Here is a 27782-nt window from a genome sequence, read left to right on the forward strand (position 1 = left end):
AGTACAAATCCAATGAAGTTTATTTTGATTTAGAAACATCATGGAGATCACATAATCCAAGACCCTTTACATTTGAGGTTCCAATGCAAATTGTATGAGGACGAGCCCCATATTCAACTAGGAGTGTGCAAAAAAGGCATTCTACAGACCATATGCGTGTAAAGACAGTATAACATCGCCTGCTTTGACATTAGTTGGCTGTCATGAGAGCAGGCATGAAACAACCATGGTTTTACGTGCCATGTTACACTGCTAGACAAGCCCCAAATACTATCCAAGCAATCTACAGAAGTATATCGAAAGCATTAGTGCACCTAGCTCTTGATATGTACCAGAAAAGAGTGGGCTCCACCACTTGCAATGAAACCAAAAATTGGGCACAATCTGCATGTCCCGGCACATACAAAGACTTCCCACAAATGAAAAGTTCTCATATTTTATTAACCTCACACAGGCTTGAGAGGTTTTTGGCATCCTTTTTGTGAAAAACTCAAAACTCTAACAGGTAAAGCTTACAGAGTTTGCTCCTTAATGTTCGCCAATATCAGCCTCCAGGATTCCGAATGGTCTTGTTTAGAGATCGTATAGCAAACATAAGCTCACAAGCAGCAACAATGCAAGATGCAGCTTGAACTGGACTGAGGAGATCTAATAGCACACTCAGAGTATGCAGACGAAGATCATCCGCTTTGTGAAGAAGAGATTGCAGTTCTTGAAGTTTCGCATCTATTAGTTGCTGGAAATCCGACATATCACTTGGTTCACCACTACTTGTTTCTCCTAGTCGCAATGCTGTCACTGCATTTTGCTCAACCAGCAGCATCTGCACCAAAGAAGCCTGTCAAAATGAAAACTAAAACAGCAAAAACATACAGAATGACCTTCACCGCAAGCAACAGGATGAGGCATGGGCTTGATCAATTAGCAAAACAGTGACCTTTACATTGCTTGATCCATTAAAAGTTATAATGCACACACATGAAGTTTTATCCCATCGACAATAGAAATCTGACTGAAAGTTTGGTTACATATATGCCTAGATGTGTCACCATTTGATCCCTCACCCGTCTCGACCAGTGTTTTATACACTAGGTAGAACCAAGGTGTGAACGGGGATTTTTCCACAACCTTTCTAGCAAAGTAGGCTTGGCAGCAACACTTGGGAAGGAAAAGATCTTGGTAGAATCCGGGTTCGATAGCTTCTCTATCATGGACAAGTCAGCTTTGTTGAGTATTAATCCAGACAAGCTTCTTGAAAAGATGACTATTATACTTCATGAGACTCTTGACAAACAGCAACAATCCTTTTGTGAGCAATTGGATAAACTGTCGAAGCGATTGGCTGAAAAAGAAGCCTTATTTGTTAGCAATCATCTCCTATCTGTATATTTACACCAGGGCCTCTATTGTGGGTGTGCCCACCCGATTTATGTGGTTTCTCATTTTTCCCCACTCTCCATATTTTTTCCCTATTTTTACCAAGTGTGGGAGGCTGTCCTGTGGATCTCGGATTGATCTAGGTGATAGCCGACTGGTCCTGCTGCTCCCTGTCTCTCTCTCTTGTTGCTGGCCGACTTCACACGTGTGCTGGCCAACTAACAGGAACTAGCCGACTGGGATTTCTTTAGGTCGGGTGTCCTTCAAGTGCTGTCGGCTGTCCTTGCTACAGGCCGACTCGATCATAGGGGCCATTGTATTCGTCAATCAGAGGAAACTTTACAGGTAACCTATGCTCTGATGTCTCGTAGTATTCGGGACAAAGAAACTCCTGTAGATGAGAAAGTTCTTTCCACGGGGACCTATTGGAAAGCCAGGTAGGTGGCAGTTGATTACTTGCAGGTGGAGGTGGATGTTGCACATTCTCCAAGCTTTGTGGTTCCGGATTCAGCGGGGGTTGGTTACAGGTTTCCGAAGGCCTTGAGTGAGTGGTCTTCAGCAGGTTTCCAAGACTTGGCATCCCACCGTAATAGGTGTTGATCCTTGTGAGCAGTATGATGCCTCTTTGACTCAGAAGCAGAATGGTTCATTGATCTGGTTGCTGGATACCAGATTGGACGGGAGCTTTCTGATGAGGCTGTTGAGCTCATGTTTGCATAGGATTGTATATCTTGTGGTTTCTGCAATATCGAAGGTGTCACATGCACTCTACACTCAGTGCATGGTGACAAACTGGCTCATCATCAGCAATGCAACATTTGTTCATTATTAGAACCCAGTAGGATGATATTTGTCGTATGCCGTGACCCCATTGTACATCCTCAGTCCAAGGTAAGTCAGGCACGAGCTACGTAAGTCATTCCTCAGCCTTAGCAGGTCAGTCAGTCAGTCAAGTACCTTAACCCACTTGGAGAGAATCATTCATGCATGTAGAGTCAGTAGAAGCCTTAGGGAATGCATCAGAAAGCACTCTGCATTTTGCATAACATGCATTCATATGCCTGTGCATCATTTAGAACATCTTAGAAGCCTTGGGAAATTTACTAGGATTTATCTGGTATTTTTCCAATATTTTATGGTATTTATTTAGCATTTAATGTCATTTATAAACATAAAGTTTACTAGGAGCATTCCCCGCCTTCAGCCTAGACTGGTCCTGCCCTTCTGGAGCTTGCGTTTTGCTTTCAGCCTTCCCTGCAACCATTCAGTAGCCAGCAGCTCCACAGTCCCCAACGCAGCCATCTGTACCCTAAACGCAGCAGTTCAGTCCTTCAGCCCATAGGCACCTGCATACAGCATCCTGCCAGGCCCCAGTACAGCAGGTACCTCTGCGTTTGAGCATATATCACCACCCGCAGGTATTCAGGTCAGTTCAGTCCTGCGTTTGCAGATCTACAGCAGTTTCCAGCATTGTGTTTCAGTCCTACAGCAGTACCCCGCCTTCTGTGCATCATCCATACATGCAACAGTCATCTGGTGAAGGTAACATATCATTCATAAGCATTTACAGCATAGTTACATAGCTTAGAACAGTCCACCGCAGTCCTTTCTCAGCCTCAGGTGTGCAAAGCCCTTCCTCATGCCCTTGGGAAGAGTGCATAGGCTCGAGATCAGTTCATCGAGGTGTTTCTACAGCCGTGTACAGTTCAGCCAGGCTTCCGATCCTCCGAGATCTTGTGTTTGGCTTATCTACAGTCCACAGTCATTCTCTCTAAAGTAATAAAGCAAATACTATCTCGTTATCGGGATAGGGGGCCCTTCAGTGGGTAATTCGGGACCCAATCTGGTGTACAGTTCTCATATCTCTTTAAAGTTCGATGTATTAAAGTGGATTGCTAAACTCACGAAACTCAAGATACAGAAGACGGTGTGAGCATTTGTGTAACAGGATCCTCCAATTCAAAGACTTCCGCTGCATATCACAAAAGGATCTTGGACTCTTTTACACAGGAGGAGAATTGATGGATGGAGTCAAACTCCATGATCAGAGTGACTCAGATTGGGGAGGAGAGCCAGACACGAGGACCTTGACATCAGGCTACAGTTTTTCCCTTGGCTCAAGAGCGGTTTTATGGAGCAGTAAGAGGCAGTCATCTATTGCCTTGTCGACGACAAAGACAGAGTACCGGTCTGCTTGTGGTGCTACTTACGAGGTGGTGAGGTTGCACTGGTGGAACCCACGGTCATCCAGAGGCATTTTGCTTGTGGTGCTGCTTACGAGGTGGTGAGGTTGGGTTTCGACGACAGAGGTAGAGTACCGGGCTGCTTGTGGTGTTGCTTACGAGGTGGTGAGGTTGCAGAGGTTACTTGGCAAGATTGGGTTTCCACTGGTAGAACCCATAGTCATCGAGAGGCATTTTGTTCGTGAAAAGATCGTTGCTGATGACATCTTGCTAGAGTTTTGTTCAACGGAGGACAGTGCGGTTGACCTCTTCACGAAGTCTCTATCTCAGGCTTTGCTCCGGCGGCACTTGTAACTCGCGACGGGTGCCCGGGGGACTAGGGCCTTTGACACACTTGTCGATACCATCAAAGCATATTAAAACATTTAAACATGGCCACAACCTTAACATATATCCATCATCACTTTGCATAAAACATAAAGCTGGACAAAACATCCACAAATACTGAAAATGGAGCTTGCACGTGTGACACCGCATAGAGGCCGGAATGGGCCGACCCCCCCCCCCCTTGGAGTATTTTATTACTCAAGGAGAATAATATCATGTACAAGCTTTGAGGGCCTTACTCTCCCCACGGGAGATGCCGGATTATCCATATACAAATGTCATAACACAGCCCAACACGAGGCTACCAAGCCGGAACACAGTGCCGAGCCAACAATATAATCCATATACCTCCGTGTGGGTACTGATTCTTCCCCAAAAACCACGGGTCTTCATGCAATAGAGCTGGTGCAGCAAGTACAACTCTTCATTCAGCTAGTACAACAGGTACAGCTGGTACAGTGGCTGATACAATCGATACAGTGGCTGGTACAACAAGTACAACAGATACAAATGCTAGTACAGCATGTACAGTGACTAGTACAGTAGGTACAATGGCTAGTACAACAAGTACCGAAGCTGGTACAACCGGTACAATGGATGGTACAACAAGTACAAAGGCTGGTACAACAAGTACAATGGCTAGAAATCATAATAAATGATTAAATACCCTTGCCTTTAGTATTTCTTCGCGATGGAAGCCTCCAAAACAGTCCCCAACAGCCGGTATTCTTCATGGGCAGCCTTCAAGAGAGAGAAAGAGAGTAGCCATCCTTAAGGCAGCCTGTAACGGTGGCAGAGACTAGTGTGCAACAAGAGAGCCTCTATTAATGAAAAGAGAGGGCTCTAATTTACAGATTTGGGCCTCCCATGAGCTAAAATGGCAAGAGAAGGCTACAATGACAAGTGGAGAGCCACACAATAGCTGAAGTGACAAGTGTGAGGCCACTTGTCTCACTTTGATCCACTTTCTAACAAGTGTCAGGCCACTTGTCTCGGTTTGGTCCACTTTCTTGCCACATGTCCCAATCTAAGAGATGGGTCCTTCCATAAACTTTATCTCTAAAAATATCCCAACTGGTAGACATTCTGTCAAAGGCACTTTGCCAACTCTTGGTATCTGCTCAATTCTAGATGTAATGACGCGAACAGAATTTTCATCGAAGTCGGGCCAAAAATAGCAACTCTCCTAAATTTTAGGAGTGTGGTCCTTTGTATTCTAGGATAATCCCCCATTCCCAAAGCTTGTACTTTCCAAATATTTAGACATCCTGGAGTACACCAGACCCCTTTCATACTGGGAAATGTCCAGGCTGGTGACATCCTCCCCAGCTTCTTAAAAGTTGTCCGCAACTTTAAGCTTCAAGCCATATATTCAAGATATAATCATGTCCCATCGAGTGGGTGAGACGAGACAGTCTCAAAAATCCAATATAACTAAAGAATCCATGTCCCAAAGAAATGGGTGAGACTAAATAAGTCTCCATAATACCAACATCAAAATCATGTCCCAAAATAAATGGGCGAGAATTCCATGGAAGATATGCTAGACACAGGCACAAGAGCCAATTGTATCTCAATCACCAATATCAATGAGATAATCATATGCCAATGAAAATCACCAACCAGGTGCTAAGACACTTAAATAAGTGCCATGCACAAGAAACTAGTGCCTCGCACAGAAACATGTGCTATGCACACAAACTCGTGCCATTCAAGAGCACAAACCATGGTGACAGAAAAGCCGGTTCTCCATAGTTCTTGCAATCCTTTCTGCCAATCCCAACAGTTCCCATGTTCTCCCATACAATCCCAACTCTGATCAACAAGCATGGTGTGGAAACAATGAAACACTCACTCCACAGTCGCAATACGAATCCACGTGTATGGTGGAGTGTTCATTGAATTGCCCTCTCACAATCCCAACATGAATCCACATGCATGGTGAGATGAACAATGAACCTCTTGGCCTCTGTATGGGGAGATAGTGATTCTAATATGGCATAAAGATAAATAAATCCATGTCCCAAATAAATGGGCGACACAAAACAATCCAATAAGTCCAGATATCATAATCATGTCCCAAGTAAATGGGCGACACAAATCAATCCCGTAAGTCCAGATATCATAATCCATGTCCCAAGTAAATAGGCGAGACAAAATAAGTCTCCTACCAACAAGGCATCGGTCCACATGACCCTTGGCATAGACATAAATCTCGTGCCAACCAGGCGTCATGTCCACTTTACCACTTGCACTCCGTGTTGGTACCTTGACCACACACCTTGGATGAGAGGTGGGCTCAAGTAACAAGATAAAACAATCACTCATAGGCATAGATAGTCTGGTGTTCCATAAGCATTTCTGCTACACATAGTTTATAGGCATTTCGGCCACCAACTCACACTACCCTCTCAAGTGCCCATGTTCCCTTCCATCTGCTCTCTATTGTTCCACCCAGATATGGTAGAAACAATCTTCAAGAGAGCACGTAGGACAAGAGAAAACTACACACGGTATGTTGTGCTCGACACTACCCTCTAAAGTGCCCATGTTCACTTCCATCTGCTCTCTATTGTTCCACCCACACATGGTAGAAACAATCTTCAAGAGAGCACATAGGACAAGAGAACACTACACAAGGTATGTGAACGATGAGTTTCATAAGTCCAATGCATCCCAAATAAAGGGAGCCAAAAAGAATAATCCATCCTAGTAAAAGGGAGTCATAAACATAATCCATAAACCTGAGGATGGATCCAAATCCCTAGAACAAAAGTCCAGGAATCCATAGACCTATATACCATAATCCTTGTATACCATAACTCTTACCACATACTCCGTGCTAACCACACACCTTGCAATAGAGGTGGACTTTTATCCATAAAAGCATCATATCCATGAGATATCCAAATATTTCTTCTCTATAAACTGGGACAGATTCGTCCATAGAAATTGCTTGTGAAGCCCAATATCTATATAAATCTCGTCCAAGAAAGAAATCTCCATAGATATAATCCATTCCAATAAAGGGAGCCATAAACAATGTTTCCCTGAAACCATCTCAAGGCAAACAACACCACCTTTCTCCTTGCATAGCTACACAAGGATTAGTGAACATCAAAAACACTTCATAGCAAAAGCACTAACTTTGAAACTTAAAGTGTACTTAGCTTTTCTTTGCCATGTTGGTCATGAAGCCAAAAGAAATATCTCGTCACCATATCCTTAAGATATCCTGAGATATATCTCCATATAGCTTGCTTGTAAGCTTGATAATATAATCCACAATATCCATATGGAAAGAGTGCTAAAAGTGTGCACATAAAGCCAACTTCACACTTCCAAGATAAAATTTTGTGGATTCATAAATCCTTAGAGCCACCTACCCACACCACACCATGAAACTGGCCGCCCCCATGCAACCTTAGGGAGCCGGCCAGCTGTGGTCGTTTACTTCCCCTCCAACACCTACAAAGAGGCGACCACCCTTATGCTCACCCTCAGACGTATGTGCGCCTCCTTCTCCTCAAGCTGTGCTACCTCCATCTCCACAAGCAGACGGTTGCGTCTATTCTCCAGCTCTGCACTCTCCTCTACAGGCTGCGTGGGGCTGCCCTCTACATTGCAGGTGGCGCAGGCTGCAGCCAGGCGGTTTCAGCATCACAATAGGCGGCTGTGCTCCTGCAGCCAGGCGATTTCACCATCTCCTCAGGCGGCTGCAACTCCTTCAAGCGACTGCGCCTCTCTCCCACTCGCAGCCACAGGCGGCTGCGCCTGTCTACTGCGGGCGGTTGTGCCTCCTCCCCACAAGCGGCTGCAGCCGGGTATCTCTTGCTCCATACAGGCAGTTGCGCCACACTACAAGCGGCTGCAGTAAGCGACTTCTGCACTCTCCAGATGGCAGCGCCTCCCACAGCAGGCTGTCCTCCTCATCCTCCCCTTGCAGGCGGCTACGCCGCCGCCTCCTCCACAGCAGGCCGCTGTGCTCCTTTGCAGGCGGATGCGCCTCCCTTCCATAGGCGGCATCTCCCTTCTTCAGGTGGCTACACCTTCTCCACAAGCAGCTACTCCTCATCCTCCTCAACAGGCTGCTGTGTCCTGATGTCCACCTCTAGTAGCTGCACACAGACACCTCGTGAATGGGAGAATTAGGGTTTCATGTGGGAGACATACACAGAGAAGAAGGGAGAGAGAGAGAGAGAGAGAGAGAGACATATGTGGGGATAAGTCAACTCAAGAGAATGAGTGTGTGACTCCCCTATCACACATGTATATTTGCACTAGTACACATAGTGCACTTAGTACATTAAAAGTACTAAGTGTACTATGTACTATACCTTATGGGCTTGTACACACTACAAGGGTGGGCATAATGCCTTTACCCCAACAACCTCCCACTTAAAGGCAAAGTGCCCTTAAATGAAGGAAAAGAAAAATCAGCATGTACATGATAATATACAAGGCCATATCAAGGCTGAAACTGGCCTCATCCAATGCCCATCAAGTGTCTGCAAAGAGCAAACCGCTCCGGAGGCAAACTCTTTGTCAACAGATCAACCGGGTTGTCATCCGTATGAATCTTAACAAGCTGAATTTGCTTGTTCTCTATCACCTCTCTGATGAAGTGATACTTCACATCCACATGCTTCGTCTTTGCATGAAAGACAGGGTTCTTTGCCAACTGGATGGCACTCTGACTGTCACAATGCAACAATGGAATATCCCCTGTATAACCCAAATCAACCACTAACCGAGATAGCCATAATGCCTCCTTGCAAGCCTCTGTGGCTGCAATATACTCGGCCTCTGTAGTAGATAAGACAGTGCACTTCTGCATCCTGGATATCCATGACACAGCACCTCCTGTGAATGTAAACACATAACCGGTAGTAGACTTCCGGTTATCTGGATGACCGGCATAATCCGAATCCGTGTAACCATGCACTAATGTATCCTGTTTGCCAAAGCATATGCACATATCCTGTGTGCTCTTCAGGTATCTCATGACACCTTTCACTGCTTCCCAATGCTTCTTGCCAGGTCTGGCCATGTATCTAGAAACCACTCCCACTGCAAATGCAATGTCCGGCCTAGTAGCAACCATAGCATACATGAGACTGCCACAAGCTGAAGCATATGGAATCTTGGCCATATCAACCATGTCACTATCCGACTGTGGGCTGTCCATAGCACTGAGTTTCACATATGGAGGCAAAGGAGTACTAGTCTTCTTCCCCCCATCCATATTGAACCTCTGCAAAACTTTGCCAATGTATTCCTTCTGAGAGAAATACAACACATGCTGATTTCTGTCCCAAAGTATCCGCATACCCAAAATGTGATTTGCATCAAGTATCCGCATACCCAAAATGTAATTTGCATCACCCAAATCCTTCATATCAAAGGTCTGATGCAGCCTCTTCTTCAAGGCATCCATCTCTTTACGAGATTTCCCGGCAATCAACATATCATCAACATACAAGATGAGGATCAATAGACTGCCATCCAAAGCTTTCTTGGTGTATAAGCAGTGATCTATGTCACTTCTCCTGAAATCCTGGGATTTCATGAATGTATCAAATTTATGATACCATTCCCTTGGTGCCTGTTTGAGCCCATAAAGACTCTTTTTCAGCTTGCATACAAGCTTCTCCTTTCCATTCACTGCATAACCCTCTGGCTATTGCATATATATCTCCTCATGGAGATCACCGTGAAGAAAAGCAATCTTCACATCCATCTGAATCAAATCCAGATCATCATGAGCAACCAAAGCTAATACAGCTGTAAGTGTGGTCATTTTGACCACTGGAGAGAAGATCTCATCAAAGTCCACACCATATTCCTGCTTGAAGCCCTTAGCCACTAACCTGGCTTTGTATCTCAGCTTTACATCAGGTGCAACTTTGAGCCTGTAAACCCACTTGCATGGCAAAACCTTCTTGCCTGTAGGCAAATGCACCAACTTCCATGTTCCATTTTTGTGCAGAGAATCCATCTCTGACTTCATAGCACGCTCCCAAAGAGCCTTGTCTGCCCTCTGTAAAGCCTCCTTATAACATGAGGGCTCCCCACAGTCAGTGAGCATCAAGTAGTCAACCCCTAGAACAAACCTGTCAGGGGCTCTGGAGGGTCTTGTGGACCTCCGTACCCAATGACCATCATTTGCAGGTTGCTGTCCAGCCTGCATATCACCTATTGGTGGCTCCTATTCCATGCCATAAGGTTGAAATATCATGCCCGGTATCTCCTCTAACTGTGGGATATCCATAGGGATATCTTCTGCCATCTCTGGCTGTCCATTTGGACCATTTTCAGCACCATTTAAGGGCTGGTTTTGCTGCTGTAATGGCTGATTTACAGCCCTTGGTTGTTGTCCATGATGTCCATCATCATCAAAGATGACTCTGCCAGGCTCTTGTTGCCTTGCAGGCTCTTTATACATGCATGTTTCATAAAAAATGACATCATTGCTGCGTATAATCTTTTTATTCACTGGATCCCAAAGTCTATACCCCATTTCACCTCTGTCACCATATCCTAGGAATATGCATTTGTGAGACTTAGGATCAAGTTTGGTGCGCATTTCCCTGCGTATGTGCACGTCGCAACGCAACCAAACACTCTCAAGTGCTTGTAGGACGGAGGCTTCCCTGTCCATACTTCCTCTGGCACTTTCCCACCAAGCCTCGTGTTAGGTGACCTGTTTATAAGATGAACGGCTGTCATAACAGGTTCAGCCCAAAAACCATGAGGTAACGCAACATGTGACAACATAGAACGGACCTTCTCCTGAATGGTCCTGTTCATCCTCTCTGCTGTCCCGTTTTGTGGAGGATCATAAGGAGTAGAGAGCTCCCTCTTGATGCCTTTAGCATCACAAAAGTCCTGAAACTGTTTGGACATATACTCTCCACCATTGTCGGAACGCAAAGCCTTCAGTGTTTTGCCAGTTTGATTCTCAACAAGAGCAACAAACTTCTCAAACACTAAGAATGTATCACTCTTCAAACGAAGAGGATAAACCCACACCTTGCGTGTGGCATCATCAATAAAAGACACAAAGTATTTTGCCCCTCCCAAAGAAAGCTGAGACATCTCACATACATCTATATGCACAAGCTCTAACTGAGCATCTTTCTGTCCAAGAGCTTTCTTGTGGGGGCACTGGAGTTGCCTGCCATATATACAATGCTCACAAAACTGAAAACTTGAGAACTTTAGAGAAGGCAAGTAACCAAAACGAGACAATTGCTCCATTCCTTTGACACTCATGTGTCCCAACCGGCTTTCACATAGAGATTTCCGGCAGCTCGGTTGCATTTACATTAGCATGGTGACAAACACCTGCATGCATGAAGTAAAGAGTGTCCACCTTAGAGCCTCTGGCAACAACCAGTGAGCCCTTACTAATCTTCCACTTTCCACGACCAAATGTAGTAACATAATCAGCATCATCAAGCTGTCCAGTAGAAAGCAGGTTCTTCTTGATCTCAAGCACATGCCTGACATCAATGATCATGGAGCATAAGCTGTGAACCATCTGAAAACACAAGCCTCAGATCACCTCTGCCAAGAATCTTGCATGCATGGTTGTCACCCAAAGTGCTCACAGTTGTTCTCCCAAAGTTTATCTCCCACTGCGGAAGCACAAATGCAACTCTACTCCCACTGTATGTGATAAAATCACCAAAATCTGGTTGCTGCAGATTTAGGACAGCACCTTAAATGTGCTCTGTTCCCCTTCCAAAGTACTGTACAACAGTACTAAGTGCTCACCAATGATGTACCAAACCTGTACCGGGAGGTACAGCAGCTGAAAATGAACCTTTTCCTCACTCAAATCAGTGTACAGCCATGCCAAAACTTGCACAAAGTTGTACCAAATCTGTACCAACAAGTACAGCAGCAATAAATGCTCTCCTGGCTGTCCAAATGAGTGAAAATCAGACTTTTACAGTCCCCACCACTGCATACAACAGTCCCGAACAGAAATTGGGCAAAAGCCCCTTGACTGCAAGTGGATTTCTGAGGATTCAAGGCATAAAAGTCTTGCCTGCTGCTTTGCCAAGCTCAACAAGCATAAAATTTTGAAAAGCCCCTTGATTTAAGATCAATTTCTGATCATACATGGTACATTAACGCACATGAAGGCATCCAGAGTCTTCACAGTGCTTCCCCCTGGCCACATATACATCCAGTACATAAAAACCCCTTGATTTACAGGCACATTGAGTGCTTGACAGGCATCAACACATTGCCCAAAGCATCAAATGCCAGTGCCTGCATGCAAATCAACCCAATCGGCACAAAAGCCCTTTGATCTGCACTTCAATTTCCTGCAATTTTGCCCCAAATGTGAGATTACTCACATCATACAGCATGTATGAATGCCCAATGGCACAATTACATCAAAAACCCCAAATTTTCACATCCAATTTCCTGCAAATTGACTCTGAATGTGACCAATGTCACCCAATTTTGCCAATTTTGCTCAAAATTTGAGCAATTTGGCACCTGTACCTGCTCAATTGATATTTGTACCCGCTCAATTGCAAATCCCAAAAAAAAATTGAAGCATGTACCTCTGAAATTTCTGATTAATGTTGCAAAAAAGGAGCGTTGAATTTGCTGTTGCTGTATTGATGCTGCTACTGCTGAAAAACTGTGCAGATGGAGGGCTCTTCAGGCGTGCTGCAGAAGTCTGACTCGACTCAGGTCAGCAACAAGGCATGGAGTCAAATGACAGGCGAATGACAGGCGACGGGCAAGCGAGCCAGTCGTGATGCGTGGTCAAACTGACAGGCGTGGAGTGTGGCGAGACGGCCACGACAGAGTTTAAGCGACGACAGCGATCTCAGGCGTCGCACACGTGGAAGATCGTAGGCCCGTTTGTTGCCGCCGACTCAATGTTGCCGCCGCCTATGCCTAGTGGTGGCGGGTTGTGCTCGCCCAGCGATAACACGCCTGCGCACTTCAATGTTGCCGCCGCCTTCGCCTAGTGGCTTTACGCCTTGTGGCCAGGCGTCTAACGCCCAACGCTCACACAGACTGCGCCCAGCACACGCCTGCTAACGTTGACTCCTTGCACTTCTTCTCCAGGCTCACACGCACAGGCTATCGGCTCTGTAAACCAGCCCTCGACTGCAACTGGCTGACAGCAAAAGCTACTATCTCCACAGTCAGCTACATTGGTGAAACCGGTGGCCTTTGCAGTTGGCGTAAAAAAAAAAACCTGTGGACACGCATCCCTGCTTCCTCAAGCAAATGCTGCAGTTGCAATCGCCATGGCTCTGATACCAGTTGAATGGGAGAATTAGGGTTTCATGTGGGAGACATACACAGAGAAGAAGAGAGAGAAAGAGAGAGACATATGTGGGCATAAGTCAACTCAAGAGAATGAGTGTGTGACTCCCCTATCACACATGTATATTTGCACTAGTACACATAGTGCATTTAGTACATTAAAAGTACTAAGTGTACTATGTACTATAACTTATGGGCTTGTACACACTACAAGGGTGGGCATAATGCCTTTACCCCAACACCTCGGATATTTGTCTTCCATTTGCGAGCTACAAGTAAGTGAATTCAGATTTAAGTAAAGAACTTTGTTGTAAAATCTGATAAAGAATTCTCTCTACCGCTAACACCCGTTCGGTGCCGGGTAGTCCAAGCTGTTGGAGAACCACGGTCCATGGGTGCCGAGATTGGGAGAGCCAGGCGTTAGTACGGGAGCGCCTGTTTGTGCGTGGTCCTGGAACACCAGTGGGGCGCTCGAGTTTCTTGTGTGGTACTGTATTCATCTCAGTTGTACATGGACATCATCTGGTTCATTGAACCCATGGAGCATTGTATTTGTTAAATACTCCCAATAATATATCATATATTGAGGGGGGGGTCGGCCCGTTCCGGCCCCAGTGCTGGTGTCCATCTATCAACATTTCATTTCATTTCATTTTCAGTTGTTATTAAGTTGTCCATTTAAATTGTGATATTAAAGTTGTGCTATTACGCGTGTGGGTGTCCAACGGAGTCTATTCCCACTTGACGGGATCGGTTTCGTTGGTATCAGAGCACGGTTATTTCCTCTTCTTAGTGGGAAAACGAACCTGTGTATTAGACACCCCGCTTCTAGCACACTTAACACAATGGACAGCCAAGGCCACCCTTTGGAAGTGCCTAATTTGAGGGGCCCATCAAGTGCCTCACGTGGTTCTGATGCTCCACAAGGAAGGCACAAGCCCCTTGAAAGGGTAAATGATAGTGATTCAAAGGGACAACTGTCTCGAGGAAAGACAGTCATGCAAGAAGAAGAGCCTGATGCAATGAGGGCTGAAATGGAGCATATGAGAAAGCTTTTGCAGGCACAAGAGCAAGAGCTGAAATTTTTGCATAAAGATCCCCATGTGCAAAGTGCCATTGAAGCAAGGAAAGCCGATGCAATGGTAGATGTGACTTTTGAGTCCATGGCACGGGAAGTGGGCAAGAAGCTAAGGGAGTTGGCACTTTCCTATCTCCTCCGCAAAGGTGACATCAAAGAGGGGGAAGATGGAGAGCTGAAATTCAGAAATCCACCTCGCTTGAAGCATGGAGATCCCGCATCTCAAAGGTTGAGGTCATTTATGCAAAAGGAAGAGGTGACAGTCACCTCTCGTCATGCATCTTCTCCACAAGGCACAAAGCCTGACAGGTATATGTATGCTAGTGCTCATGGAGGGCATGATGGTCACATGCATTCAAGACATGTATCCAATGGTAGGGGTGACAGGTCTGCCACTAGAAGAGCTTTGCCTTCTGAGTTGTCTCATGGAGAGACATTGCCTTATGCAGGAAAGTCACATGCATCTGATTCTCAAGTTCGTGGAGCACATGCCACCGTGCCTCATGAAACTTCCAAGATGGCCCATGGAGCCCATGCAGATAGGGCTGCCCCGTTGGATAAGGGGAAAAGAAAAAGAGAGGACCATGAGCCTCATGCCAGAAAGCTCAAGGAATTTAAAGCAGGTGACAAGTCCGTTAAGTTTGATGTTAATGCTTCCAAAGTGTTAGCATTTGTGGCACAGTTTGACATTGCTTTTAGCGATAAGGACTTCACTGAGAATTCTAAAGTACGCCATGCTACATGTTTTTGAAAGGGACCGCTGCTCATTGGTGGATCACTGAAAAGATCACCAAGGACCCCATTTGCACCTGGAAGGAGTTTAAGGACAGATTCTATGCTCAGTTTTTGCCACCAAATGCAGAGCAAACTCTCACCCAAAAGTGGGATAGACTTGAGCAAAGAGATAATGAAAGTGTGCAGCACTATGTCAACAAGTTTTGGAAAGTGTTGTTGGAGGTAACTCCTTTTATGCAAATCACTGAGGATGAAAGAAAGAGGAAGTTTCGCTCCGGATTGCAACCAGCTTATCGTTCGGGCATTGAATTGCACCCGAAACATACTTTGCAACAACTTACAGCCTCTGCTCTTGCTACGGAGCAATTGGTACTCAAAATTAAGCAAGATCAAGGCGGTTCAAAAAGGAAAGACAAGGCTGTCCCAAATCTGCAAAAAGGTGGACAGCCACCTAAAAAGAACTTCCGAGAGACCCATTACGCGTGTAACGGAAACTATTCCCACTTGACAGGATCGGTTTCATATGGTAAGTGTGGTCCCCATTTGAGAAGTTTCTCTTCCTTATTGATAAAAGGAAGCCTGTGCTTCCAAGGAAGGCTCTTCTCTAATACCAATGTAACTCGCGAGACGGGTGCCCAAGAGACTAGGGCCTTTGACACACTTGTCGATACCATCAAAGCATATTAAAACATTTAAACATGGCCACAACGTTAACATATATCCATCATCACTTTGCATAAAACATAAAGCTGGACAAAACATCCACAAATGCTGAAAATGGAGCTTGCATGTGTGACACCGCATAGAGGCCGGAATGGACCGACCCCCCCCTCCTTGGAGTATTTTATTACCCAAGGAGAATAATATCATGTACAAGCTTTGAGGGCCTTACTCTCCCCAGCGGAGATGCCGGATTATCCATATACAAATGCCATAACACAGCCCAACACGAGGCTACCAAGCCGGAACACAGGCCCTAGAAATGCCGAGCCAACAATATAATCCATATACCTCCATGTGGGTATTGATTCTTCCCCAAAAACCACGGGTCTTCATGCAATAGAGCTAGTACAACAAGTACAACTCTCCATTCAGTCGGTACAACAAGTACAATGGCTGGTACAGCTGGTATAGTGGCTGGTACAACCGGTATAGTGGCTGGTACAGTCGATACAGTGGCTGGTACAACAGGTACAAATGTTGGTACAACATATACAGTGACTAGTACAGCAAGTAAAGTAGTCGGTATAGCAAGTACAGAAGCTGATACAGCCGGTACAATGGGTGGTACAACACGTATATAGGCTAGTACAACAAGTACAATGGCTAGAAATCATAATAAATGATTAAATACTCTTGCCTTCAGTATTTCTTCGCAATGGAAGCCTCCAAAACAGTCCCCAACAGCCGGTATTCTTCATGGGCAGCCTTCAAGAGAGAGAAAGAGAGTAGCCATCCTTAGGGCAGCCTGTAACGGTGGCAGAGGCTAGTGTGCAGCAAGAGAGCCTCTATTAATGAAGACAGAGGGCTCCAATTTATAGATTTGGGCCTCCCATGAGCTAAAATGGCAAGAGAAGGCTACAATGACAAGTGGACAGCCACACAATAGCTGAAGTGACAAGTGTGAGGCCACTTGTCTCACTTTGATCCACTTTCTAACAAGTGTCAGGCCACTTGTCTCGCTTTGGTCCACTTTCTTGCCACATGTCCCAAGCTAAGAGATGGGTCCTTCCATAAACTTTATCTCTAAAAATATCCCAACTGGTAGACATTCTGTCAAAGGCACTTTGCCAACTCTTGGTATCTACTCAATTCTAGATGTAATGACGCGAACAGAATTTTCATCGCAGTCAGGCAAAAAATAGCAACTCTCCTAAATTTTAGGAGTGTGGTCCTTTGTATTCTAGGATAATCCCCCATTCCCAAAGCTTGTACTTTCCAAATATTTAGACATCTTGGAGTCCACCAGACCCCTTTCATACTCGAAAATGTCCAGGCTGGTGACAGCACTCAAGCTCCCTGGGGTTGGTTTCACATCCAGGAGCTGAGAGGGGGTGTTAGCAATCATCTCCTGTCAGTATATTTACACCAAGGCCTCTGTTGTGGGTGTGCCCGCCCGATTTAGGTGTTCTCTCATTTTTCCCCACTCTCCATATTTTTTCCCTATTTTCACTAGGTGTGGGAGGTTGTCCTATGGATCTGGGATTGATCGAGGTGATAGCCGACTGGTCCTACTGCTCCCTGTCTCTCTCTGTTGTGCTGGCCGACTTCACACGTGTGCTGGCCGACTGGGATTTCTCTCGGTCGGGTGTCCTTCAGGTGCTGTCGGCGGCTGTCCTTGCTACAGGCCGACTGGATCATAGGGACCAAAAATGGCCCCTTGCCCCCACACATGTAGTATTCAGATTTCGGGATTTTCTTGTGTATATATAGCAGAGTTACACGCCTCTCTCTCTCCTTCTCTATTGCTGTATTTTTCTGCAGTGCACTTGCTCTTGAGTTTTCAGATTTTGTCTTCATTTCCGTTGCATATTCTGGCATGATTGACACTCTATAGAAGGGACCCCTATGTTAAAAGACTTATTCAGGGCAGAGTGGCTCGAGATTGAGGTGTTATGGACATCTTTGGGGATCTTGCTCAAGTATATGTAGAAAATCCCAGAGATCTAGCTTATACATATCTTTGGGAGAATGGGGATATCCAAGTCAATTCTGTTAACCAACATATCATTCCAGATCCTCCTCTACTGTACAGGAACCAACAACCATAGGATTTAGACCGAAACTGCTGCTACGAAAAGAAGAGAGCTAGATCTTCTTCAATGACTCCTTCGGATAGGCACAAGAATTTGGAGAGGACTCTTGATCTTCCTCCAGGCTTTGAGGAAGTTCCTTGAAAGAGAACAAAACCAAGGCGCAGAGTTAAAAACGGTGTTGGCTTCCAGCTTGATCAAATTCTCAGTCCCCACAGTTTACAGGAAGCCCAAAAGCCATTACCATTTTCCCCTACTTGTGGATATTGTGGCCTCCGTGGTGGCCATGAGTCACATCACTGTGCAAAATTGATCATTTTGAGTGATTCAGAGGACGAATATGCAGCCGAGTCTCAGGAGCTCTGAGATCATCTATTATCGAGGATTTTGTTTCTTTGTGGGCAACTTTTTGTACATGAGGATAGTTTTTGGCATAGTTTGAGCCATACTTTTTGGGATCCTCCGATGATCATGCTCCCTTTTTGGTTAAGTACTACTTTTTTGTAAGTTGTACTTCTTCTTTTCGATTCAAGCAATCTATGTATATACTTTGAATTTTTTTGGGTTTTTAAGCAAACTCACTCTCGCATGAAAGTGCAAGGAGCAAGTGTATTCTTCTGAGTGTGTTTCAGGAAAGCGGAGATTTTTTTTTAGACAACAACGTCTTGAGTTTTCTGGAATGCATCTCTACTTTTCTTATGCCCAAGCCACCTATTTATAGGTTGGACAAGAGCTGGTCGGCCAGTATAAAAACAATGGGCTAGCCGACTATGCAAAAAATACTAGAATAATGTCTAAAAAATAGACAAAAATAGCAGAAAAATATCTAAAATAAGATGAATGCATGGCCTCATAACTCTAGCCAGATACAGCATGAAATATCAACACCTCCTCTTCAGCGCCAGATGGGCAGACCGACTCCAGCACGCTGAAGAAAGACCGAGGGAGCGGTTTGGTGAAGAGGTCAGCAAGATTGTCCTAAGTGGAACAATACTCAAGTCGAAGAAGACCAAGCTCAATCCAATCCCGAACAAAATGATAGTGAACCTCAATGTGTTTGGAGCGGCCACCTTCTGAGATTTCCAAGAGACCAATCCTGTACCAAGCATGAAACAATATCCCGTAGTAGATCTCTGAGTATCAATGCAACCAGCCCAATCAGCATCCATAAAGCCCACCAAAGAAGAACCACCAGAATAAGTGATGTCATAATCTGATGTGCCACGAAGATACCGAAGCACTCTCAAAGCTGCCTGCCAATGAGATCTCCGAGCTGCTGAAGAGAACTGGCTGAGTACGCTCATAGCATAAGAGAGATCCGGTCAAGTGTTGACAAGATAAAGCAAGGAGCCAACTAACTGCCGGTATTCTGTGGAATCCACCAAAGGTGTATCATCCTCCTTAGACAATTTCGCATTGGGATCCATAGGACAAGAGAGAGGAGAGCAATCTGTCAAACCATAAGTTGCAAGCAACTTCTTCACATACTTCTCCTGGGAAATGAAGATGCAATCATTTCTCTGCCAAACCTCCAGACCAAGAAAATAATGAAGTAAGCCAAGGTCCGTCATCTCAAACGTGAGGGAAAGTTGAGACTGAACCTGAGTGACCAACTCAATCTGTGAGCCTGCAAGAATGAGGTCATCAACATAAAGCACAATGATGCATCTATCCCCATCAGAAGAAGCACATAGAGGTTTGGATCTGCATATGACCTCTCAAAACCAAGAGATAACAAGAAAGCATCAATCTTTTGATACCAAGCACGAGGTGCTTGTTTGAGACCATAAAGAGCTTTCTTCCTCAGACCGGATGAAGAAGTAGAGACCTGGTCATGCAACTGACTGTCAGAAAGGCCAGAATCTCAAAGTAATTGCTGGACCCAACGGGGTGGACCATGCCTCCTCACAAATGTGGAAGAGGAAGTATCCGCAGCTGTAATGGACGCACCCGGGGCAGCCGGGGATGAAGAAGGGACAGCCGAGCGTGTGGGAGATGATGTAGAGGCTGTCCCCACTGGCTGAGAAGTTCCGAAGACGGTCCAGCACTCTGTATGGGGCTGGAAACAGCAGAAACAGGGGCTGAAACAATAGCAACAGCAGGCTGAATCGCTGCTGAAGTCACTGGAGGCACAGGGGGTGATGAAGGGCCTGATGGGAGCAAAGAAAATTCACCGATATCGGGCGGAAATGGATCAATATCCTCAGAAAACTGCATGGGTGAAGAGGAATCAAATCCAAAGAGGGTCTCATCAAAGCGAGCATCACAAGATATGATGATGTCCTCCAACGCAGGATCCCAAAAGCGGTATCCTTTCGACTTCGAACTATATCCCGTAAAGATCATCCTCTTCGACTTCGGGGAAAGTGTAGTCCTCTTTTGACCTGGCACGTACAAACGCAACACAACCGAAAACTCGTAAGTGTGAGACGGAGGGCTTCTGTCCAGAAAACGCCTCCTCTGGTGTCTTCCCATCGACCGCCTTTGTGAGAGAGCGATTGATGAGATAAACTCAGGTAGCCACAGCTTCACCCCACAAAGAGGGAGGAAGACTCGCATGATGCAAGAGGGATCGAGCCATCTCCTTCACTGTTCGGTTCTTCCGCTCCACTACTCCATTTTGCAGAGGAGTATAAGGAACAATCGTCTGCCGCTGGATGCCTTTAGAAGTATTGTCAGTTCATAAGAATGAAACTTTGCTTTGAGATTAGTTTTCAACCTTTGGAAGCCAAGACCTGAAATTGGCAAATGCATCAGATTTGCGTGCCAAGAAACACACCCATACCTTCCGTGTGAAGTCATCCACCAAAAATATATAATAACGGGCCCCGCCAAGGGACTCAACCTCCATAGGGCCAGCCAAGTCTACATGGATCAACTCAAGTCTCCGAGTAGCTCTATGTGTAGCCTCTTCTGGAAAGGACTCCCTGTGATGTTTCCCCATCATGCAAGAGGAACAGATGTGTGGGAGAGCTCTCAACTCTAGAAGTCCACTAACAAGTTGCTTGGAATGAAGCTTTTGCAGAGCGGCAATAGGCACATGACCAAAATGTGAATGCCACAAAGAAGTATCTGCAATAGAAACTAAGGCATGGGAGGGAGAGAAAAGCTGATGAAGATGAGATTTCGAGGAAGAAATCTGAGAAGAGAAGTTGGTGAGCTTGTAGAGGCCTTCATCATGAACACCATTAGCCACAACCGTAAGAGTCCTCCGATCAATCACCTCAATCACCTCATCATCGAAATAAATACCAAGTCCCTTCCAAGCAGCCATGTTCACTGAAAACAAATTCTTCGAAATACGTGGCACATGTAAAACATCATGTAAAGTAGCAGAGGAACCAAAAGAAATGTTACCAACTCCGTGGACAGGTAAGGAGAAGTCATCTCCAATGCATACAGAAGAAGAGAGTGGCTTGTAATCCTCCATAATGTGGGAATGTTTGGTCATATGTACCGAAGCGCCGCTATCACCAATCCACTCAATTTCTTCATGTGTGGCACTCACCTCTGCATCAGAAGTGATCTTTGTGACCACAAGGAAGGAATCCTGTGAAGAAACAGGAGAATCTGTATCTACCATGTATGCCACTTTGGCATTGCCCTCCTCTGGAACCTTGTCCTTGCCTTTGTCCTTGGAATCTTTGTCAGCATCTTTGGAGGTGTCCTTGGCTTTGTACTTGGCTTTGGCGGCTTTGGAATCATTACGCTTTGCAAAACACCGAGTCTCCGTATGGCCAGGCTTGCCACAATAAGCACACTCCTCCTCTTTGGAACCTTTGGATTCCTTAGAATCCTTGCTTTTGTCCTTCTCGCTTTTGTTGTTGCTGCCTCCTTTGGACTTGCCCTTACTTTGGGCAACAAGGGTAGAATCTGTCTTTCCTTTGCCTCTCAATAAACATTTGTCATGTAAGTAAGTCACAACTTCCTCAAAAGAGGGTAGAGGCTCACGGAAGTAGATGTGATCTTTGAAAGAGTCAAAGGATGATAGCAGCTTACCAAGCAGTTTATGGATCGGGTTGTTGATCGAGCTCCCATATTCCTCAAGCTGCCTCTTGATCCTTGTGAATTCCCCAATCTTATCAATGATATTATCTGAGTCACTGATGGTAATCTTCTCAAGATCCGCCTCCAACTTAGCAATCTTCACGGAAGATACTCTCCCGAACCTCCTCTAAATCTCATTCCACATCTGACTGGCATCACTCCGGGAAGATATGAATTGTGCCTGGATAGATGGTGTCATACAATGGATGATGATGAGACCCGTGCATCCAGAACTCCACCAAACGCGGGATCCACCAAGTGAGGAGTGGTGACAAAGGGCCACACACCTGCTCCTTCAAGAAGCAATTGCGTATAAAACGACCAAGTATGGTAGTTGGTAGCAGTCAGCTTCATGGAATCACTCACTTGAAGGGGTGAATAGGATGGCACATGGGAAGGGGTTGGGATGAGTGTGGGAGGGGAGAAACAAGAGAAGTGGTGGTGGTGGGGAATATGGAAGGAAAAGAAGCAGGAATCTGGGAATAAGATAGAGAAACAGGAAGCTAGGAAGAAGAAGCCTGTGAAGTTGGGGCTTGGGATCGGGGAGAAGAAAAGAGAATCCCCGAGAGAGAAGAATGACTATGACCAGAAGCCATATCCTCCGATAATGCAGCAGAATCCTCCTCTTCAACAAAGCTGATCAGAAAATCAGCAAACTCCTCCTCGAAAGCTGAGTGCAGCCAAGAGAAAGGAAGGAGAAGAAGGGATGGGAGGGTGGGAAACCAAAAGGAGAGGTAAGAAATGACTCCCCTGGGTTAAAACCCTGTTGTAGCACCAAAATACGGGGCTGAGATCTGAAAATGCAGATCTCAGGCTGAAAACGCAGCACCTCTGTGGAAAATGCAGCACCTCTGTGGAAAACGCAGGTCCTCAACAGAAAACGCAGGTCCTCAACAGAAAACGCAGCTCCTCAATGGAAAACGCAGGTCCACAATAGAAAATGCAGCTCCTTTGGAGATGTAGATGCGGTGGATCTTTGCGTACAGCAGCAGTAGATGTAGAAAACGCAGGTCCCTTTGTAACACTGGGCTCAGATACCATGAAAGAATGGCTGTAAATCAGAAAAACCCGGTCATCCAGATAACCGGAAGTCTACTACCGGTTATGTGTTTACATTCACAGGAGGTGCTGTGTCATGGATATCCAGGATGCAGAAGTGCATTGCCTTATCTACTATAGAGGCCGAGTATATTGCAGCCACAGAGGCTTACAAGGAGGCATTATGGCTATCTCGGTTAGTGGTTGATTTGGGTTATACAGGGGATATTCCATTGTTGCATTGTGACAGTCAGAGTGCCATCCAGTTGGCAAAGAACCCTGTCTTTCATGCAAAGACGAAGCATGTGGATGTGAAGTGTCACTTCATCAGAGAAGTGATAGAGGACAAACTGATTCAGCTTGTCAAGATTCATACGGATGACAACCCGGCTGATCTGTTGACAAAGAGTTTGCCTCCGGAGCGGTTTGCTCATTGCAGACACTTGATGGGCATTGGATGAGGCCAGTTTCAGCCTTGATATGGCCTTGTATATTATCATGTACATGCTGATTTTTTTTTTTCCTTCACTTAAGGGCACATTGCCTTTAAGTGGGAGGTTGTTGGGGTAAAGGCATTATGCCCACCCTTATAGTGTGTACAAGCCCATAAGTTTTATAGTACATAGTACACTTAGTACATTAAAAGTACTAAGTGCACTATGTGCACTAGAGCAAATATATACGTGTGATTTGGGAGTCACACACTCATACTTTGTGAGTTGACTTATCCCCACATGTCTCTCTCTCTCTCTCTCTCCCTTCTTCTCTGTGTGTGTCTCCCACATGAAACCCTAACTGTTTCAGCTAAGCTTCTTTAGCTCCTTCACACACCTTTCATGACGATTAGTGAGGACGAGAAGAAAAGAAAATTTGAGTCAAGGCTGCAACAAATCATCCAGAAGAGCCTTCCAGTGTATCCCACAACACTTTACAAGAGCTGATATATTCCGCTACTACATGGCAAGGGAGCATCAAAAAGGCAAGAATTCAACTCATACAAGAGAAAATTCAAAGCTGGAAATGAGCAGAAAAAGGGTGGACAACCACCTAGGTTTATGACCAATGAGTCCAAGGATGCAAAAGGGGGCTCTGAAAAGAAGCCGAGGGTAAAAAGAATGATCCAAAGCTGTCCAAACAGCACATTTTTTATTGCATGAAAGAGAGAAAGTGCTTCTTATGTGGGAGGAAGGATCACATGAAATCTCAATGTCCCCAAAATGCCAACAAGAATAATGTGTAGGATGTAAAACCGAGTGTGAATGTTATATCCAATGTACAAGAAAATACTGCACATGAGCCAAAGAGCAAAATTTTATGCAAGGCTTGGGGCAAGTTAAAGGATCAAACAGCTTTATTCCTTTTTGATAATGCCTCCACATCATGGCCCTAAATCGGGTGGATGCAATTCTTGGTTCTTGTCTTAAAATGATACCCTCCATATAGATTATTAAACCCATGTAATCACTTTGATTCATGATGACTATCCGATTGTACTTAAGGATAACAGTTTTGCTTTACCCACTTTGGGACAAGGTATTCCCTTCTATTTCAATCTAGTTTCTATTTACATGAATGTCCATTCGATTGGATAGGTGGTCCCGTGCATGGTGCATATTGATATGCAAATGAGATCCTTATTGATTCTGACTAGGCACGAACTGTAAGAGATACTAGGCGTGAATTTGCGGATGTGTTTCCAACCAAGGGGATGACCTACAGAGAGGGGTATATTATGCTATCGAGCTTTTGCCCGATAGCTAACCTTACTCACTAAAACGGTTTATCAAACCAGAGAGGATAAGGTTCAAAGGCAACCACAAGATTGCCTCAAACAAGGGTTTGTACAACCTAGTAAGTCTCCACCCATTGGACTCCGATGGAGGCACATGTGCTTTTGACCAACAAGGACAGCACGAACCGCTTCTGTGTGGATTACAAGGTTTTCAACAAACTCACGGTTAAGAATGGGTAGCCATCACCTCGGATGGATTGTTCGGCTTCAAAGAGCTAAATACTTCACGAAGATCATCCGGTTATCGCCAAATAAAGATTAGATCTAAGGATGTGCCGACAAGGTATGGCCATTACAAGATTTTGGTTTTTCTGTTAGGGTTAACCATTGCTCAAGTAATTTTCAGCCGATAATGAATGACATGAGGCTAGGCCAACACCGCGACCATGACCAACACTTGACTAAGGCCTCCCACACTACTGCATCCTAAAGCCTCGCATCTATCCGGTCTCTTCATCAACAACCATTATTGCTTTGTATTTTGCTTTGTCTTCAACTGTTTTCAATTGCATTGCAGTTTGTCTGCTGCCTTACCTAGCGATACTTGAAAGGGTGGCACCCCGTGGTGTGCTTGGGTTTGAGAGTGTGCCTTTCCTCATATATAAAAGTCCACATCTAATTGCACAAAAGATGATTCAAAATTGAGACAAAATTAATAACATTTCAAAACTTGAATTGAAGGATGAACACTATAATCTATGGACTTCCGCTGAGAGAATGGGCTGAAAGCTCAGCACCATACCCAAGAGGTAATGAATTGGAACCCCAACAACTCCTGTAAAAAAATTAATGAAATATCGCTACAAGCTTAATGCTAAAAAGAAGTATTACAAATGAGAGTTATCATAAGCCTTCACTAGGAGGAAGTTCGACTGTGATGCCCTACTAACAACCTGGATATTGTTTGCAGTTACTTACCTGGAGCGTGGCCAATTGCTGCGATAAATCAGACTCCGCCTGAAAAGCATACTTTTGCAGGGCACTAAGCCCAAAGAGCTGTTTTTCATCGAGGGGATTCGAATTATCAAAGTCCTGGTCGACCATGTCCTCGGATTCCTTTGCTGCTCCCAATGAATCCACTCCCATTGTGGAGTACACAAGCACAACAGCTGAAGTCGGTCTCCACCTGCCCATCCACATGAATGCAATTTCTAGAGGAGAGCATCCAGAACCTGCATTGTTGAGGAATATATTTGAGAAGAAAGTTAGATGAGACTAATCTGTTTTGCAGCTCAAATTGACCGATTCATAATAAGGCTTGAATATGAGGCAGCTCACACATACAATCCACCTATTCCCACTGTTAAAAACACTATCTACAGGAGGGGGAGTACTACTCAAGGACAGGCAATCGAGCCCTTCTAAAACCTGCTTGACAGACATGAAATGTACGTGTGACGGGACAAGGCAAGAGCTGCTAACTTCTTCTTTGCAATACTACCTATACAGATCTATGGCTGGCATTCTACAAGATAGTGCTATACCTCCTTATCAAAATACAGAGTACTAGATTCTGCAGCATAATGCTGCACAACCTCTTGTAAAATAATTCAAGATAAAGTGTACACAGAGTACATGCCTGAAACCACCGCAAGAGCTTCGTCGATGGACGACACATAAAGGTGATTTTTGTAGGCTCTGATACAGTCTGTGAGAAACCTGGGAAGATCTGTTTCAGCACTGTTTGATTTAATTGCCATGCGTAACTTGTTAACATAAGACTCCCACACAGCCCACCAACTAATAGTGGAAGGCTCTGAGCTTGCCATTACAGGTACGTATAGCTGCTGCTCATGGCTGATTATGTAATATAAGCATGGTTGTTGTAAGGCTTTGTGTATGCCATTACAAGTAAGGACAGCAGCACATGATTAATGACTGTCAACAAGGAGCAACACAGACCCCTCTCTCTCCCCCTTCCTCTCTCTCACACACAGGAGAAGTCGGTCAGATTTGGTCTCCTTAGCTAAAGTGGGTGTTCATAGCTGTCTTCTATTGTGCCTTAAACTATTAGAACATTCTGGGGTCTCCATAGCTCTCTTTTGCTACAATTTGGGGTCTCCATAGCTATCGTCTGTTGATCATTGAAAGCTTATCGGAACATTCTGGGCACTAACTCTTACACGGAACATTCTGGACTGCATTCGTCGGCAAGTAAAAGTCATGTCTCGTTCATAGGGACCCAGTACACTTTAGCTGCTTCTGTGAGAACCTGCAGCCATAGCCATTCCATGCAGACCTTTAATGGCAGGAGAGCAGCCTTCCGAAGCCACGTGAGGGGCAAGTATCGTCAATAAGTGCAGGCAAGATCAGAAAACACCCTATTTCCGTCGATAGAGCTTTTCATTGGCATCTTCACCGGGCGAGGAAAGGACAAAAATCGAAGAGAGAGGTGAAGCATAGGGTTCGCCAGAGGGCCTGCGGGAAGGGAAAACTTGATGGGTTGTTTTCTTTTCAGATCGAAAAAAAGGAGGAGTGGGGATTCCTGGTCCGGGAAGAAAACCTACCTCAAAGGCGGCCTGCCCTTCATCTTTTGCTCTCATGCGTCCCGGCGATTTGGAGTCCCCACCTGAACAACCCCATTATTATTATGGAGCCGTGCCAAGTTGCCGATGCAACGCAAGAAATCAAGAGCAGGGGAGGATGGCTGGGGCCACTGGGCTGGCCCCTTGCTCCTTTGTGTAGCGCACTCGCAGGCTCCAAGACAACCTGCATTTTTTTATAAATTCTGTAACCTAGTAACCTGCAAGTGCAAATTGCAACTTGCATCTCTCTCTCTCTCTCTCTCTCTCTCTCTCTCTCCAAGTCCAAGATTCCATAACCGTCGCTACTTTAGCGGTCTCACTAAACCAGCGGTGTCGCCCGGGAATGAGCGCCTGACCGCCAGGCTACAGGTAACAGCAGCATCGCCCACTAATTCTTAGCCCAGCCCGCCAATTTTTTGACACAACCCACCATTTTCCTAAGACAACCCAGAGGACCCATCATTGTCGCCCACGCTCCAAATTCCTCGCACAATAAATCCTCTAGCTTGGGCGGCTAACTCTGAAGTGAATCTCTCTTCTTTGGCATCTTTTATCTTTAAT

General features: G+C 45.2%; 1 protein-coding gene across 2 annotated transcripts; it reads right to left on the bottom strand.

Annotated features, from left to right (window-relative positions):
• Positions 1–27782, bottom strand: LOC147623799 (transcription factor TGA2.2-like). Of its 2 annotated transcripts, none has more exons than XM_086820419.1 (4): positions 27204–27782; positions 26276–27114; positions 25615–25868; positions 1–838 (listed from the first exon to the last, which is right to left on the bottom strand). In XM_086820419.1, exons 2-4 carry the CDS (start codon positions 26463–26465, stop codon positions 545–547), a joined length of 738 nt encoding a protein of 245 aa, XP_086676545.1. In that variant the 5' UTR covers positions 26466–27114; positions 27204–27782; the 3' UTR covers positions 1–544. The 2 variants fall into 2 exon arrangements, with proteins under 2 accessions (XP_086676545.1, XP_086676546.1); XM_086820420.1 differs by having other exon boundaries at positions 1–823; positions 27204–27770.

The sequence above is a fragment of the Cibotium barometz genome, chromosome 26, assembly GCF_041138505.1.
Source record: "Cibotium barometz isolate CiBa-2024 chromosome 26, ASM4113850v1, whole genome shotgun sequence".
NCBI lineage: Eukaryota > Viridiplantae > Streptophyta > Polypodiopsida > Cyatheales > Cibotiaceae > Cibotium > Cibotium barometz.

Coding starts and splice junctions, on each gene's coding strand:
- LOC147623799 (XM_086820419.1), bottom strand. CDS start 26,465: ATGGCAAGCTCAGAGCCTTCCACTATTAGTTGGTGGGCTGTGTGGGAG. Junction 25,869..26,275: donor AGCTCTTGCGGTGGTTTCAG/GCATGTACTCTG, acceptor TCAACAATGCAG/GTTCTGGATGCTCTCCTCTA. Junction 839..25,614: donor AGCAATTGGCCACGCTCCAG/GTAAGTAACTGC, acceptor TCATTTTGACAG/GCTTCTTTGGTGCAGATGCT.